The sequence below is a fragment of the Phragmites australis genome, chromosome 1 (assembly GCF_958298935.1).
Source record: "Phragmites australis chromosome 1, lpPhrAust1.1, whole genome shotgun sequence".
NCBI lineage: Eukaryota > Viridiplantae > Streptophyta > Magnoliopsida > Poales > Poaceae > Phragmites > Phragmites australis.
The window spans coordinates 51,300,751-51,315,268 of NC_084921.1; the positions used below are offsets into that span (position 1 = coordinate 51,300,751).

The following is a 14,518-nucleotide window of genomic DNA, read 5'->3' on the forward strand; positions in this document are numbered from 1 at the left end:
TAAAAATGCAATTAACAAGTGTGTATCGTTAATTCAACTAGGAACTAGCGGTCTACTTTCATTTCACAACGGACGAGCGGTACCAAAACGCACCGTCACCAAGTTACTTTCATCAAGAGTGCGCGTAGCGCCGTGGTGGAGCTCGCTCCATGTGAGGAGCCGTGGTAGAGCTCCATGTGAGGAGCAGTCCGACGGAGGCTCGAGTCTGTCTCACACAAACCTCATCAAATAGCCTCGGTAAGAACTCAAGAAAGGGGCCCGGTTCTTAAAAAAAAAAGTTTGTCACCAAGACTCCCAGTCTCCCACCATGCCACTAGTTCGCACGCACACACAGAGAATACAAGCAACCATCCACCAAGCCGCGGGTTCAACCGGAATATGTACACAGCTTCCTCAAAAGCTCTTCCACCAAACCACACCAGACCACGTCCCTCCCGGCCTTCAATACGCGTGGTTGGAGAGGATGGCTCTGCCGGCGCGGTGCGGGTGGAGCGCGCAGGCGCAGTGGACGGAGGTGAGGCTCAGGCACCCGCTGATGATGAGGGAGTGCCGCTCCGGGCACGTGTGCAGCGCCGGGAACGAGTCGCACACGGCCTGCACCGCTGGGGGCGTCAGCGCCGTGCACTGGCTGATGTTCAGGCTCGCCAGCCCGTCCCTGTCTCTGTCTCTGCCCCTCTTCACCGTGTCCCAGCTGCCCATGCCTTTGCTCCTCCCCCGACTGTTCGCGGCCAGCGAGTACATGGCGCGGTCGGTGATGTTCTGGCAGTAGTACAGGCCCAGGGAACGTAGGTGAGGGCACCCGTTAGCGAGAGCAACCACGCTCTCATCTGAAGATCAACCAAGGACGAGTTAAATTTAAGTTTCAGATACCAACAAGTAGCTCTCAAGTTTACATAGCAAACATCAGCAAGCTATCCAAAAATGATATATGCAGTAATCTAAGAAATATGCACCTAGGAATGCAAGGCTGATGAACCATCTGAAGGAACTTCTTTCGGGAAAAAAACTAGGCAACATGAGGATCTGCATAACACGAGGTTCAGTATGTGCCTATGCAAGTGTCAGCTCTGCAGGAGCAGTGTAAGGTTAACATCTGCAGCCATGTCTGAGCTTTTGGAAAAAGATCTCGACACAGCAACCAGGCAGCCTTGCCGAAGCCCTCAAACAGAACAAAATATTTCCACACAGCCCTAAATATTATCACTAATATTCTTAGGTGGTTAGGCCTAGCATTAGCAGTATGCAAAGCAACAAGTTTTGCAGAATGCCAGATCAAACAGATACGTAATAAACATTACCTGTTATAAGAACACAACCACACAAGTCCACAGCCCTAAGTTCAGGGCATCCGGATGCCAAGCTGGTCACTCCCTTGTCAGTGATACTGTCACACCACCCCAGGTTTAACGATTGCAGCTGACCACAGTTACAGGCGATAGCCTGCATCAAAATTGTAGAGATTAACGGAAGCTCATGCGAACAATGCTATAGCGACTTAAGTACCGACTTAAGTACCTGCAGTGCTCTGTCAGAAGCCGCCCTCACACACCCACACAGATTCAAGCATTTGAGATTCTTGCATTGACTGGTGAGGTAGACTAAAGCAGTGTCACTGAAATTGGAACACCCACTAATGTTAAGTCTCGTAAGATGAGGGCACCCATGTGCCAGAGCATACAAGGATCGGTCACTAAGCCTAAAGCTTCTGCTAAGATCCAACTCGCGAAAATCATGACAGTAGCTTGCCACAGCCTCCACTCCACTGTCTTCAAGCTGAGGTTTGATTTGCCGAAGAGATATAACTTGCAGCTTCATAAATTTGTGAGCCAGTGATATCACTAAGTCATTCATGTGGTCCTGGCACCTGAAAATGACACCTCCAATGGTCAATAAACACTTTCTTTTCAGGATGTGGTAAAATGTTGTTCAAAAGGACCATGTAATCAGCTAGGAACTATGGAAACTAATAATTCGTTGCTACAGTATAACTCAATTGCACTATTTCAGAATTTATTTTTGTGTAGCAAAACAAAAAATTGTAGTGAATATGAAAGAAGCCAAGCACAATATCTCATTCAAAATTCGTGGTTTGTAAGTAAGATGTGAAGGTTATGAGAAAATAGATCATTGTATGATGATTTTGTTATGTCAGACGGCCATTTGCACACCAGTTTTTTTCAATAACAAAAATGGTACATAACGATTCCATGAATGAAAATTAGACCTTCAAATCAAAGTACGACCCATAGGGGAATAGTCCCTGTATTTTGGTACGGCCCATGTATTTTGGTTTATGTCCCTATATTTGGGTTGCCGTACGGTGGATTATATTTCATGTTTCTTCTAGAACATAGTCAAATGAAGGCCCAAACAAATCAAAATATGGAATTCTCATGTTTGGAGTGAACATTTATCATGCATCATATGGTTGAGCAGCAGCAGCAACAAAATGGCCCGATGTGAAGCACGATATTGTATACAGCAACAGATAAGGTTATCAGGATGCATGCAGATTTTACGGAATCGGTAATTAGCACAGCTGAAATAAACATTATGATCATATTCAGAATTCAACCGATCTCAGAAACTGAAGACAGCAGAATAAATAATATACTACTACATCCCTGATCTTTAGTATGGAAACGTCTCAATTCTTAAATCTTAATATTTGATGAACTCATTTTCAGAACATAAAACATATCAAAATAAAAAGTACGTGTCAGGAAGGTAAAATTCTTACCATGAGAGTGAAAGATTTGTGACTCCCCACCCTAACGCATCACGCCACCCTGTGCATACACCAGAGGCTACGATGACCATTCTGTCATCTCCAACTATTGACATAATCCGCAGGAGCAGCTCCATGGGAAGATCCTTCCAACCTGTCAAGGTGATTCCAGTGCCTGCATTCTGAGCATGTCCACTCTTCCCGCCACCAGAAACCATAAGGTCATTGAACGAATTGTTCAGTTCCCCGCTCATTGGCTGCACAGTATCCATTTCAATACTATTCGGAGTCCCAAAATAGAAGTTACAGAGCAAATCCTTCCCCGAGAATTGAAAGGCAACTTAACCTGCAATCATCACAATACTCGTCAACACGCTTATGCTAAACTTGTTATAGAACATATAAAAACTACGATGTCATTCGCAGCTGTACTCAGCATTCAGCAAAGATGCAGTCTTAGATACTCGCATAGGAACGACCCATGCAGTATGCACCAGAAACCATAGTGAAACACCCAAGTATGAAGTCCTTACTATGGAACATGATTTTATTGATCAAGGTGGCATTTATATCGCTTATCTACTAAACAAACTTACAAACCAAACTAAACCAAAAGGGAACACCAACACACAGATTCAGGCTTGCATCACCAAAGAGTAAGGATATGACCCAGATCTTCAGAAGAGCACGAAAACTAGCTGCTAAAGTCTGTAAGACTACAAGGAACAATATTATGATAAATAGTTCTACATCAGGACGGCAATCCTATGGCTCAAATATCCTAAATAACTACAGGAAGCGCACAAAGCGTCTGTATTAGTTGCAATTAACAATTTGATTTAGAAGCTTAACTGTATCATGGTCTAATGTGGAAATTTCTATAGCCAAACCCCTCCAAAAATGAAGTCTGAAAAGCATAAGTTGAAATGAAGAGGAAACGGCAAGTATAAGGCAACACGCTAGGTGCCGAACATTTCTTATGGCGAAGTATCGAAACTTCCGGTCCCTTGTAGCGCAAAAATACCAGAGACGTACTTTACAACGAGCTTAACAAACCAAAACAGCAAGCCAAGGTTGGGATGACTCGAGGCCAGGGGAGGCAAATCCACTAAAAGACATGAAAAAACCCCAAATCTTTGTGGGGTTAATAGTGACAAATCCAACCTCCAAGCAGACAGGGACCCGGTGCAAGTATCGGGCAGAAAGAAATATGCAAGAAAACAACTACAAATCCCCCCGCGTTGCAGTGTTGCTTTTCGCGCACAGACAACCACAGAAAAGATCACGATGCTACGGAGAAAAGGCCCAAAGATTGATAGGGGAACCCCGGAAAACCACGGAAAACCCGGCCTTTGAATGCGATTTCTAGCATTTGGAGCAGGCCATGAATCCCAATCCACGGACAGAACCAAGAGATCCTAGGAGAGAAAATGATGCGAACTTTCTACTCACCTAGTACAAGAAGCAAAGAAGCACTGCTGCCTAGAAGCCTCCAAATTGCGACGGAAAGGATCGCGAAGATAATTTTAGTCGCAGTTGTGAACCGGCGACTGCCGGGAGATGGAGCAGGGTGAGGTTCTAAATAGAGAGAGGGGGGGGGGGGGGGGGAGGACACGGGACGGGAGGCGCGTGGCGGGCGGACGGGGCCGGGCACGTGTGCGGTGGCGTCGGGAGGGCGACGGCAAGGGCCGGGGATTTTTATCCCCTTGCTTTCTGCTCTACGCATGCGGGGACGGGAAAACGTGAGGAGTGCGCCGTCCGGACCCGCAGCCGCAACCGGAACCGTCTGGAAGGCCCGGTTCCTCCGCGGGCTGAGCATTTAGTGGGCCGGGCCGGGCCGGGCTGGGCTCGGCCTCTCGGCCCGGAATTGCGGGCCGAACCGGGCCGTGTTTAGCCTGGTTGCTTTTCTACCCGGGTGATATATCATGCAATAACTCTGCCGCTTAAGTTTGTCACGTTAGCCAAGTGTGGTTTATATAAAAAAAAAGTATGGCTAATAAAATCTTAATTATAAGTGGGGTAAAATTAATAAAAAATTGAGAGTATGATACGTGAGCTATAGGACTAATAAAGTGTATATTATAATTATGATTTTTTTACCGTGCTTAGAACATTTTTTTTAAAAAAATTTACAGTGGTTAAAAATTAATATGAGCCATTTATTTTTAGAGTCCAACGGTTCAGATTAGTCAGGATACTACTTATTTCTCACCGGTAGTATAGGTAGTATATGTAAGTAGTATGTTAGTATTATGGTTATTTTGGAGAGAAAAATACATGGTATGAAAGTAATTAACTGCAGTTATATGTCTCTAAATAGAGTAATATTTTATTACCGTTTTAATATTTTAATCTGCAATCGGTATGAGAGTTCATTTGCTACCCATCGACTAGGGTTAGCGATCCGACGTTTGCCGATCTTTCTATTAGCAAAAATATGGTGGGTAATTTTAACAAAATTACCATAATTATCAAAATATCTAATTACGTGGATCGTCAGATTAAATTTATACTATCTCTTACCTCTAGTAGTATGGACCACCGTAAAAGAGTTTTTTTTTTTTACCGTGAGCTATAGGCGGAACATTGGATTGTGAGGGTTGGGAGATCGCCAGACGAGCTCGCTGACATCAGCTCCAACGCCGGCGAGCGGCGGGAAGACAGTACGAGGTCCGGCGCGGCGAACGCCCGGCAGCGATGGAGAGCACCGGAGGTGGCCAGGGATGGTACGGCGGTGGCATCAGGGACGTGCGAGCTTGGCCTTACAGTCGCATATGCGGCCTCTAGGTGCTCCTGGATAAACCTCCAAAGACGTTCTTCCTAAGGTGCAAGGATTTCATGGCAGTTTGTTAAGTCCTAACGGTGCTTTACTTGTTTTTGAAACGAAGTCCTAACGGTGCTTTACGTTGGGCTGAGGGGAGTCAAATTCACTTGGATTAAAACTACATGTTTATTGGCTACTACATTGACTGAATTGCTCCTCATCATAGTCACAGTTGCCATCCCCACTGGGTTGAGCCATGTAAATTTAGCATTACAACAAAAGTTTGAATATGTAAAATTGTTTTCTCCTAACTAGTCATGTACACCTGCCAGAGGAATTTAAACTTAGCATTTCACGGCGTATTTAGGGTCTGTTTGGTAGGATTCTGAATTCTCTCAGAAGTATTTCGGTTCCAGTTTTTTGTTAGAAATTTTTTCTAATAAATTAGAATCACATTGCGCAATTGTTTGGCTAGTTAAATAGATTTTGATTCTAAAAGGAGGGTATCAACTATAAAAAAAACGTGAGAAATCACCTCTTACAATTTTCTCAAGAAATATTTTCTCTATTTTGAATTCAAATCACTTACCCAAAGCACAATTTCACAGGGATTTCACTAGTTTTAACTAGAATATGAAACATTTGCAAACATGACCTTAATGACTAGAATATACGAAACGTTTTCATTTCCAAACGGAACCTCGCTATGCTTCAACTTTTCAAGCGAATGTAAGGCTACTTTATTAGACGTCTCGCAGGGTATTTCATCTTGTCCCTTATCTCAATTAGACTCGTTATCACTGTTTCACAAGTTAGGCTCGTAGAACCTCGACACGCTTACAATATGTACTCTATATTTATAGGCAACACAAGGCTCCCATCAAAGACGCCTCATTTGACATACCTATCTTGATCAGAATCGGCATCTGGTTACCACTATTTTTTAAGTTAGACTTATAAAACATTGACACATGTACGTCGTGTACCCTGGTTACCACTATTTTTTAAGTTAGACTTATAAAACATTGACACTGTTTTTTAATAGTTAGACGTATAAAAACTTATACGTCACGGTATCCTAGTTAACACTATTTTTTAGAGTTAGACTTATAAAATATCGACACATATATGTCGACTATTTTTTAAGTTAAAACATCAACACGTAGTGGGTAGGGGCGGATTAGGACTGAGAAGCATTTGTGTCACTGCCATTGGTGTGATGGTTTTATCGCCATCATCATATCAAATCTTTACTGATTTAGCACAAGTCATTGCTGTCAGGTGACATTAATGCTAATACTCTGGATCCGTCCTGGTCGTGGTATTCTAGTTACCACTATTTTTGAGAGGTAGACTTATAAAACATCTACATGCATACGTCGTGTAACTAGGGTTCGAAAATGTGACAGTTATCAAGCAATTATCACTGTTACCAAGCTTACCAGTCCGCACAGATTTTATAATACGAACGGTTTTCAAAATTGAATTAAAAAATTAAAAAACATAAAAATAGGGATAATTATAAAACCTTATGTGAATTTTTTTTCAAAAATAATATCGTTTGCATCGTATTCTATAGGGAGTAAGTTTATAAAAAAAAATTGAAGCGTGCAGCTCATTTATTAACTCATGTTAAAGAAAGCTTAACATGCGAACACATATTTTTATTGTGTATAGCGTATATTAAGAGGATCTTTAAAATTAGTTTCACTTCATTTAGAGTTTTATTAATTTCTCCATAATTTTTACAAAGTTCACAAGCATAAGTTGAATATGTTAAGAAACATCATAGTAATTAACTTTATTATGTCTACCATTATTTTTTCTACATAAAGCATAGTTATGAATTAATCTAGTTGCAACATATTTACACAATCTTGTATGTTAGAATAACTATTTCATGAGTTCATGTATTTTTAAAAGATACATGATCATGTAAGAAGACTAATAAAATTGGTTTAATGATTTTTAGATTAGTAAAGAGTTAACTATGTATTTAACTAGGTTTAGTAAATACATTTTCTCACAGAAAATATTCAACTTTTTTATGAGTATAAATACTTTTATTATGTATATCATGTTACAAGGAATCAACAAAATTTGTTTGACTTGATTTGAATCTCAGATGAATTGTTATTGATTTTACAAGGTTAAGTTATTTTTGGTTTTTTTGTTAAATTTCACTGAAATTCGAGAAAACTGCTCAATAAATCGGTGAGTTCGCTCGGTTATCGGTGCAATTAAACTGGTTACCAAATGTCAATTTAGTCGATTATCCGAATTTCAAATTTGACGAGTGAATTTTGAACGGATTTTCACTGAATTTTGAAAGATTCTCACTGAATTTTGAACAGTTTCTATGATAACTGTGAATTTCTGATTACCGCTGAGATCGGTTTTCCAGATCAAATAATATTGTAAACCTTGCGTGTAACTCATTTTTACAGTCCAACCCAAGCTTCTCTCTGAAACGTCCCCTTTGATGTTTCACCCTGCCCCTTATCTAGATCAGCCTCACACGGTCACACCGTCCCGTAAGTCTTCCAAACACGCACCTGTAACTGTATAGCCATAAAAAGGACAACCTAAAGCTGAGGCCGGCCGAGGAGCCGTCCAAATGCAATGAACTGAAACCACACTGAATGAGACCAATCATGCCTCGTTTGATTGATCGCTAGAGGCAAACATCAAACAACACCGTCAGTTCTATCGTGCTCCCTAGTTCCTAGTGGCCAGCGTCACCACTCACTGCCTCAGCTAATAGGTTAGGTTGTCCTTGCCAATGCATAACTAGTCAGTAGCTTATTTTAGCAGGTTGTTTTTTATGCAAATGTTCGCGTTTTGATTTTATCTGTACATGATATCATTCTTAACTGCAAAAGCATATAGGCTGATTATTCAGTATTAAAAAAACAAAGGTAACATGAACCACCTTATGGTGTTGTGTGGTATAGTCGTAACCATATATCTCTACGTCTCTATGTGTAATAGAAGACATACTATGTATATATGTGTATGTGCGTCTTTTTTATAATAAACTAAGATATAAAAAAACTATATACTATCGAAACATTGCCTAAATGAGATCAGAGAATGTATGCCATTGCCAACTCACTTGTCTGCAGCACATGCACCGGCGATGAACCTAACCGCGAATCTAGCCCAAATTGGCATTCACCTGGAGCTCCCAAAAGACTCGACAGGGAAGAAAAAACAACGTGGTGATCACCAGCATCGCGGGAAATTGTTTAATTAGTTAACCAAGTATACTAGCTTCTATGCATTACTCAAGGCAGGTATCGGATGATCTGATCGGGCGAGCAAAGTAGCCACAGACTGCAAAATATAAAATAGTGTTAGTTCTCTCTCTATATATCTTTTTGTTTGACCTTAGTTGTAGTTAGGGAGAGAGCTAGGAACTTTATACGAGGGGGCCAAGGCCAAGGCCAATAGAACAAAAGCATGGAGTCACATAGTCACATAATCATCTAACAAAAGAGCCTCTAAATATTTTAAGGTTAAATCGTTTCACGAGGCACAAAATACAAGGTAAAAGTTTCAAAAGACACTAAAATACTTGGTGTTCACTTCAGGCGTACACACCGATGTTTTTTTCATTGAAATCATCTATAATTGTATCAATTGTGAACTCTAGAACCATATCCTTGTCGATGTAGATTATCAAGCAATCTCTTAGTAATTCATCCTCCATTTTATTCCAAAGTCTCGTCTTAACAAGTTTCATGGAAGAAAAAGCTCGTTCCGTTGTTGCGGTTGAAACAGGCAATATATATATATATATATATATATATATATATATATATATATATATATATAATTGAAGAAAACTATAATGTACAACATGAGTAAGAAATAACCTGTCAATCAGATGATAATCATTAGATTTTCCACTCTCTACAAGTTTCCGACAAAGAGCAGCAATATTGGATAAATTCTGAAAATTTGGATTCCGTAGCACATCAAGCTCATAGTGTTGCAATTGATACCTCAAGTTAATCATCTCTTGTTCTGAAAAATCATAAAGATAAAATTTCTTTGCTAGAAGACATACATCATCGATTTTGAATGATCTATATGAGTTCCTTGAGAGTTACACAAAATCAGGAGCTCTGTTGTTTGTTCACTGAACCTGCTATTCAACTCTTGTAGTTGTTGATCAACAGCAACTATAAAGATATTATATTGGTAGTGATGTATAACTGAAGTTTCATCCTCTCTACGAGATCGAATGTAATCAACATAGAAACTACTCGTATCAGGAACTGGAATATCATGCTCCTCGCAAAATGACACTATGTCATTTAAGAGTTTACTCCAACCGTTGTCCCTTAACTTCTGAATTAGTTCTTTTGTGGTAGCAACGTCATGCATGGTGTTAACTATATCTTGTGATTTTTGCTGCAACTTCTTGCAAAGCAAGTCGGTTATTCCCATGAGTTCTTGCATAAGATGCAAAATAAATACAAAATCAAATGACATCATTAGCTTAACAACACCAGTTGCTTTTGCTCGTCCTGAAGGAGAAGTACATGTCCCTTTACTTGAAGCTATATCTTTGAGAACTAAAAATGAAGCTTTGTATAGTTTCAGAAGGCTGCAAATCGAACTAAAATGAGAGCTCCACCTAATTTCACATGCCCTCTACAAAGCCCTAATTTGGTTAGCTCCACTTCCTGTTTCAAGCTCATTAAGTTCAACCAATTTTTGAATTTCAGTAACTTGATTAGCTCGCAACTCATCATTTCTCTTACAAGAAGATGCAACGGCATTGGCAACAGTAGCAAGATGTTAAAAGAAATTATGAACTCCAGTAACTTCCTTAGATGCAGCAACAAGGGCTAACTACAACTGATGTGCAAAACAATGATAATAGTATGCATAAGGGCATTCTTCAATAAACTTTCGTTGAAGTCCGTTCCATTCTCCATGTATATTACTAGCACCATCGTATCCTTGTCCACGAATATTTTGTACATCTAAACGCTGATCAGATAAAACTGAACAAAGCTCTTGCTTGAGAGTTGCAGCAATTGTATCAAGAACATGTACAAAGATAAAAAAAACGCTCTCGAATAAAACCATCAGCGTCGACAAAGCAAACTACAAGAGCCATCTGCTCTCTTTTAGATTCATCTCGTGCTTCATCAACAATCAAGCAGAATTTTACATCACCAATTTCTCTCCGTATTGAAATATGCACATTAGTAGCAATGATATGTAGGATTTCTTATTGAATTTCAGGTGATATGTACTTAGCATTACCTGGAGCATTACCAAGTACCACTGCATTGACCTTTTTATCATATGAACCCAGAAGTTTCATCATCTCAAGAAAATTCCCTTGATATTTTGAATCAGGGCCCTCATCATTTCCCCGAAAAAGGAAAACCTGCAATGTCAACCATTTTGCAGCATCAATTGATATCTTGAGACGTAGCCTATTTTTGATAATCACCTCATCTGATACTTTCACCATCACTTGTTCAATACGACACCGCCCACTCTTCAAATTATCATAACATTGGACTAAAAAATTATGAACAGAGTTGAAATCTTTTCCCATGTGCGATAAAAAGGTACATTCTCTTCCACCATTAACTTTTCTCCAACTGCAAAACCCCTTCATTGTCAATGTGTTTGACCCAAGTTTCCCTCTTGGTTTCTTTGAGAAAAGAAAACAAGGGAAGCAAAATGCAGCATCTTTTGAAGGTGAATACTCCAACCATGAAAAGGCTGTAAACCAGTAATATTGAAATCGACGTTGGTGATTCTTTGGACCAGAAGGAGGATACACATCTTTTTTGGGCTGGTATGGACCAAGCTTCATGTAAGACTTTACAATTTCATTTTTCTTATCAACTGGACATGCCCAAATTTGACGATGTAATGCGGGATCACCTTTTACCAAATCTTGAACATCAGAAATAACATTATGATATTCACATGGTTCATTTTGGTGTTCAGATGGTTGTGTACTAGAATCCAATTGAGGATCTGAAGTAGAAATTGGTTGAACCAATTGCAGTACATCTTGAGAATTAGATGCAGGAATTGGCTCAACCTCTTGTGCTACATGACCATCTTGATCTTTCTTCTTGTAAAAGGAATAAAGTGTATTCCTCTCAGGCATGGTTATCCTAGAAAGAATTGTATAATAAACACGTGTATCAGGTTTCTTAGAAAAATAGGGATGATGAAATGCTGACTCAATTAGCATAAAAAAAAACTATACATTTTAGAATGTAGGCGCCAAGACCAAAGCATGAAGGGGATTAGATCTTGGATAATCTTTGCATTGGGGAGTTGGGGGATCGCTAGAATCTTGGCCAGACTTAGAGAGTTAAGGAGAGAACTAGAGAGTCGAAGAAGAAAATAGCAACAAACAAGAGAGAAGAAGAGCAAGACTGCTAGAGATGAGAGAGGAGAAGCACACACGAGTAGCTTATGGCTTTTGCTGTGAAAGATGGCCACCAAAGTCAAAAAGTATGCAATCTTTGGAACATGTACAATTAATCACTTATATTAATATTCTATTCACACATCTATACATTCTATTCAACAAAAATTAATCATTCAAGACTATAAAAAAACCATACATATGGTAGCATGAAAAAATCTCACGTAAGATCGAAGGGGGTCTAGAAATTTTCTCGCTAGTCCCCATCTGCCTCCGTCCTCGTAGTTATCTCATGTAAGAAAACGACCTGAATCAATAGCACGCAAACGAGTTGTTTCCGTGATTAGCCTGCAGAAACCATCAGTTTCAATCAATCACATTGTGTTGACATTGATCTGCCATCCAGTTTAGTTTAAGTCTGATGGCTCTATCTCTTTTATCTGGCTAGTAGCCTAAAACAAGGTTATTTGCTTTTGTTTTGTGGTTGTAGCCTGCAGTAATGGTTATCTGCCCATGTCATATGGCGATTTTTAGCTGATTTCCTTCTAAAAAATTATGTCCAGTTGATTAATGGACAACTCATTCAATCTTTTTTTACGGGACCACGGCAAGCTTTGCAGCCTGCCTGAACAACATATATTTAAAGCATCGTGAAGAATCAGTTCCAGGGTGGCAGCATGGAAGTAACATGTAATACTCCGACTTATAAGTTTTCGTGCTTCATAACGTAGCACCCATAGATTAATATTTTTATATGAAGCGAAGGTGAAAATGTAACATATGTACTATTTATATGCGGGCTCGTCCTATAATAGACCGGCCTGTAAGCAAATTTTAGAGACGAGATACTACAGATGGTATCAGAGTCAACTTTCGCTGCACAAGTATATACGTGTCGACCCGTGGAAGTAACATAGTATGACCGTGGCACTGAGGGAAGATCATGTGTGTTTCTTTGCCACTTACGTGGTAAGCTACTAAGGGTATCAGCCCACAAGGGGAAGAGTGTAATACCTTGTTCTATTAGTATTTTTGGTTTCGGCTCGTGTAGCCTAATTATTTCGGTTTGGTGGAATTAGTTTCATCTTGGTAGTTTAGATATGTTAAGGTCAGTTTAGAAGTCTTCATGCTCTAAACATAACATCTCCGAGTTAATCCTTTTACATGAAGTGAAAACGAAAGTATAAAATATGTGATATTTTTATGCGAGGCTACCCCACATGTGGGCTGGGCTGTAAATGAATTTTAAAGACAAGGTGTTACATAACATAGGTACAAGAAGGGAGAAATAAATATTAAACTAGGCTACATCACACCGACTATTACAGCCCAATTCAGAATAGACTGGGTTTTTTTCACAGCTCTTTGTGTTAGGTGCGTAGTAGCTTGGTCCAGCTCACTATATTTACGAGCCGACACTCAAAGTCCTAAGTCAACTCAAACTAAAAGACTAGCTTAATAGGTGATGAATCTTTACCTTTTATATCATACTTCTCGTCATCAATATCTAATACGAGACTAAAATCCAACAATATCTCCTGTCATAAGGTACACAACAGCTTGACCTACCTCATTATACCCATAGACCCCCGGTCCAGATCTTAATGAAACTGCTATACGCACATACCCAACCAAAACCACGACTAAAGTCCTAAGCACTTTACATAATAGATCTTCCACCTTTTATGTCATGTTATTCTATCATATCCCATGTAGGACTAAATCCAACACTTTTTTTTAACACGGGCAAACCTCATCTCCGTTGCAAAGTAACGGAATTAATTCTTTCAAGGGCGTTCGCAGCTCTGGACGTCCACAGGCAGAGGTCATCGGAGATTCGGCGAAGCACTTGCTGGTTGGTTTCTCTATCATGGCCGAACACCTTCGCAGTTCTGCACTTCTATATGTTCCAAAGCACATCAGTGAGAACTGTAGGGCGCACTCTCGCAGGGTCGCATCAACGCCGACAGCGCGCCAAATGCTTAGCGCCCGATGGCAACGAAGAAACAGATGTGGCACTTCCTCTACAGACTGGCAAAGGGGGCAAACACCAGTGTTGTTCGAGCCCCTGCGCAGCAGCAAATGAGCTTATGTATACAACCAGGTGTACTTTAATGGAGTCCCTTTCGGCTTGAATTTGGGTGTATGTTTTCTTCTTGACACAAAATTATCTAGTTTCTCGTAGCTAATCCTTAGAGGGAGAAAACATATGCGTGCAGCTTATCCAGTATGATACAGACTTGCCAATTTGCCGATTCCACGTCGATCATGCAAGTTGTAGATTGTGCTATGTCATGCAAATGTGACAACTAAGCTGCTTGTCAAAGAGACAGATCATAGCTATCAAAGGCGCCAAAGTCTGACGTATAGGGGACTCCGATCTGTGGATGCGTAATTATTACCCGAATCGATTGTTCCTCCAGCTATGGGTTGATCGGTAGCTTACAAGATGGGAATGCAATGGCGTCTGCTGCTCATCTACCTGTTGACTTGGATTTGCCTGGACGTGCACGATCAATGCGTGGGAATCAGAAACTCGCCGGCTACTGACGGCATTCCTGAAACCTTTCGGTCAGTTACGCATTCTGGTACATGCCACCAGAAGAGA

At 40.3% G+C, this 14,518-nt stretch overlaps 1 protein-coding gene across 1 annotated transcript; it reads right to left on the minus strand.

Annotated features, from left to right (window-relative positions):
• Positions 1–245: 245 nt before the first annotated feature.
• On the minus strand, positions 246–4,316 carry LOC133925869 (F-box protein SKP2A-like). The gene is made up of 5 exons (XM_062371615.1): positions 4,181–4,316; positions 2,741–3,074; positions 1,516–1,864; positions 1,299–1,440; positions 246–827 (listed from the first exon to the last, which is right to left on the minus strand). Exons 2-5 carry the CDS (start codon positions 2,998–3,000, stop codon positions 442–444), a joined length of 1,137 nt encoding a protein of 378 aa, XP_062227599.1. The 5' UTR covers positions 3,001–3,074; positions 4,181–4,316; the 3' UTR covers positions 246–441.
• Between the last annotated feature and the right edge of the window lie 10,202 nt (positions 4,317–14,518).

Coding starts and splice junctions, on each gene's coding strand:
- LOC133925869 (XM_062371615.1), bottom strand. CDS start 3,000: ATGGATACTGTGCAGCCAATGAGCGGGGAACTGAACAATTCGTTCAAT. Junction 1,441..1,515: donor CTTCTGACAGAGCACTGCAG/GTACTTAAGTCG, acceptor ATTTTGATGCAG/GCTATCGCCTGTAACTGTGG. Junction 828..1,298: donor TGGTTGTGTTCTTATAACAG/GTAATGTTTATT, acceptor GTTGATCTTCAG/ATGAGAGCGTGGTTGCTCTC.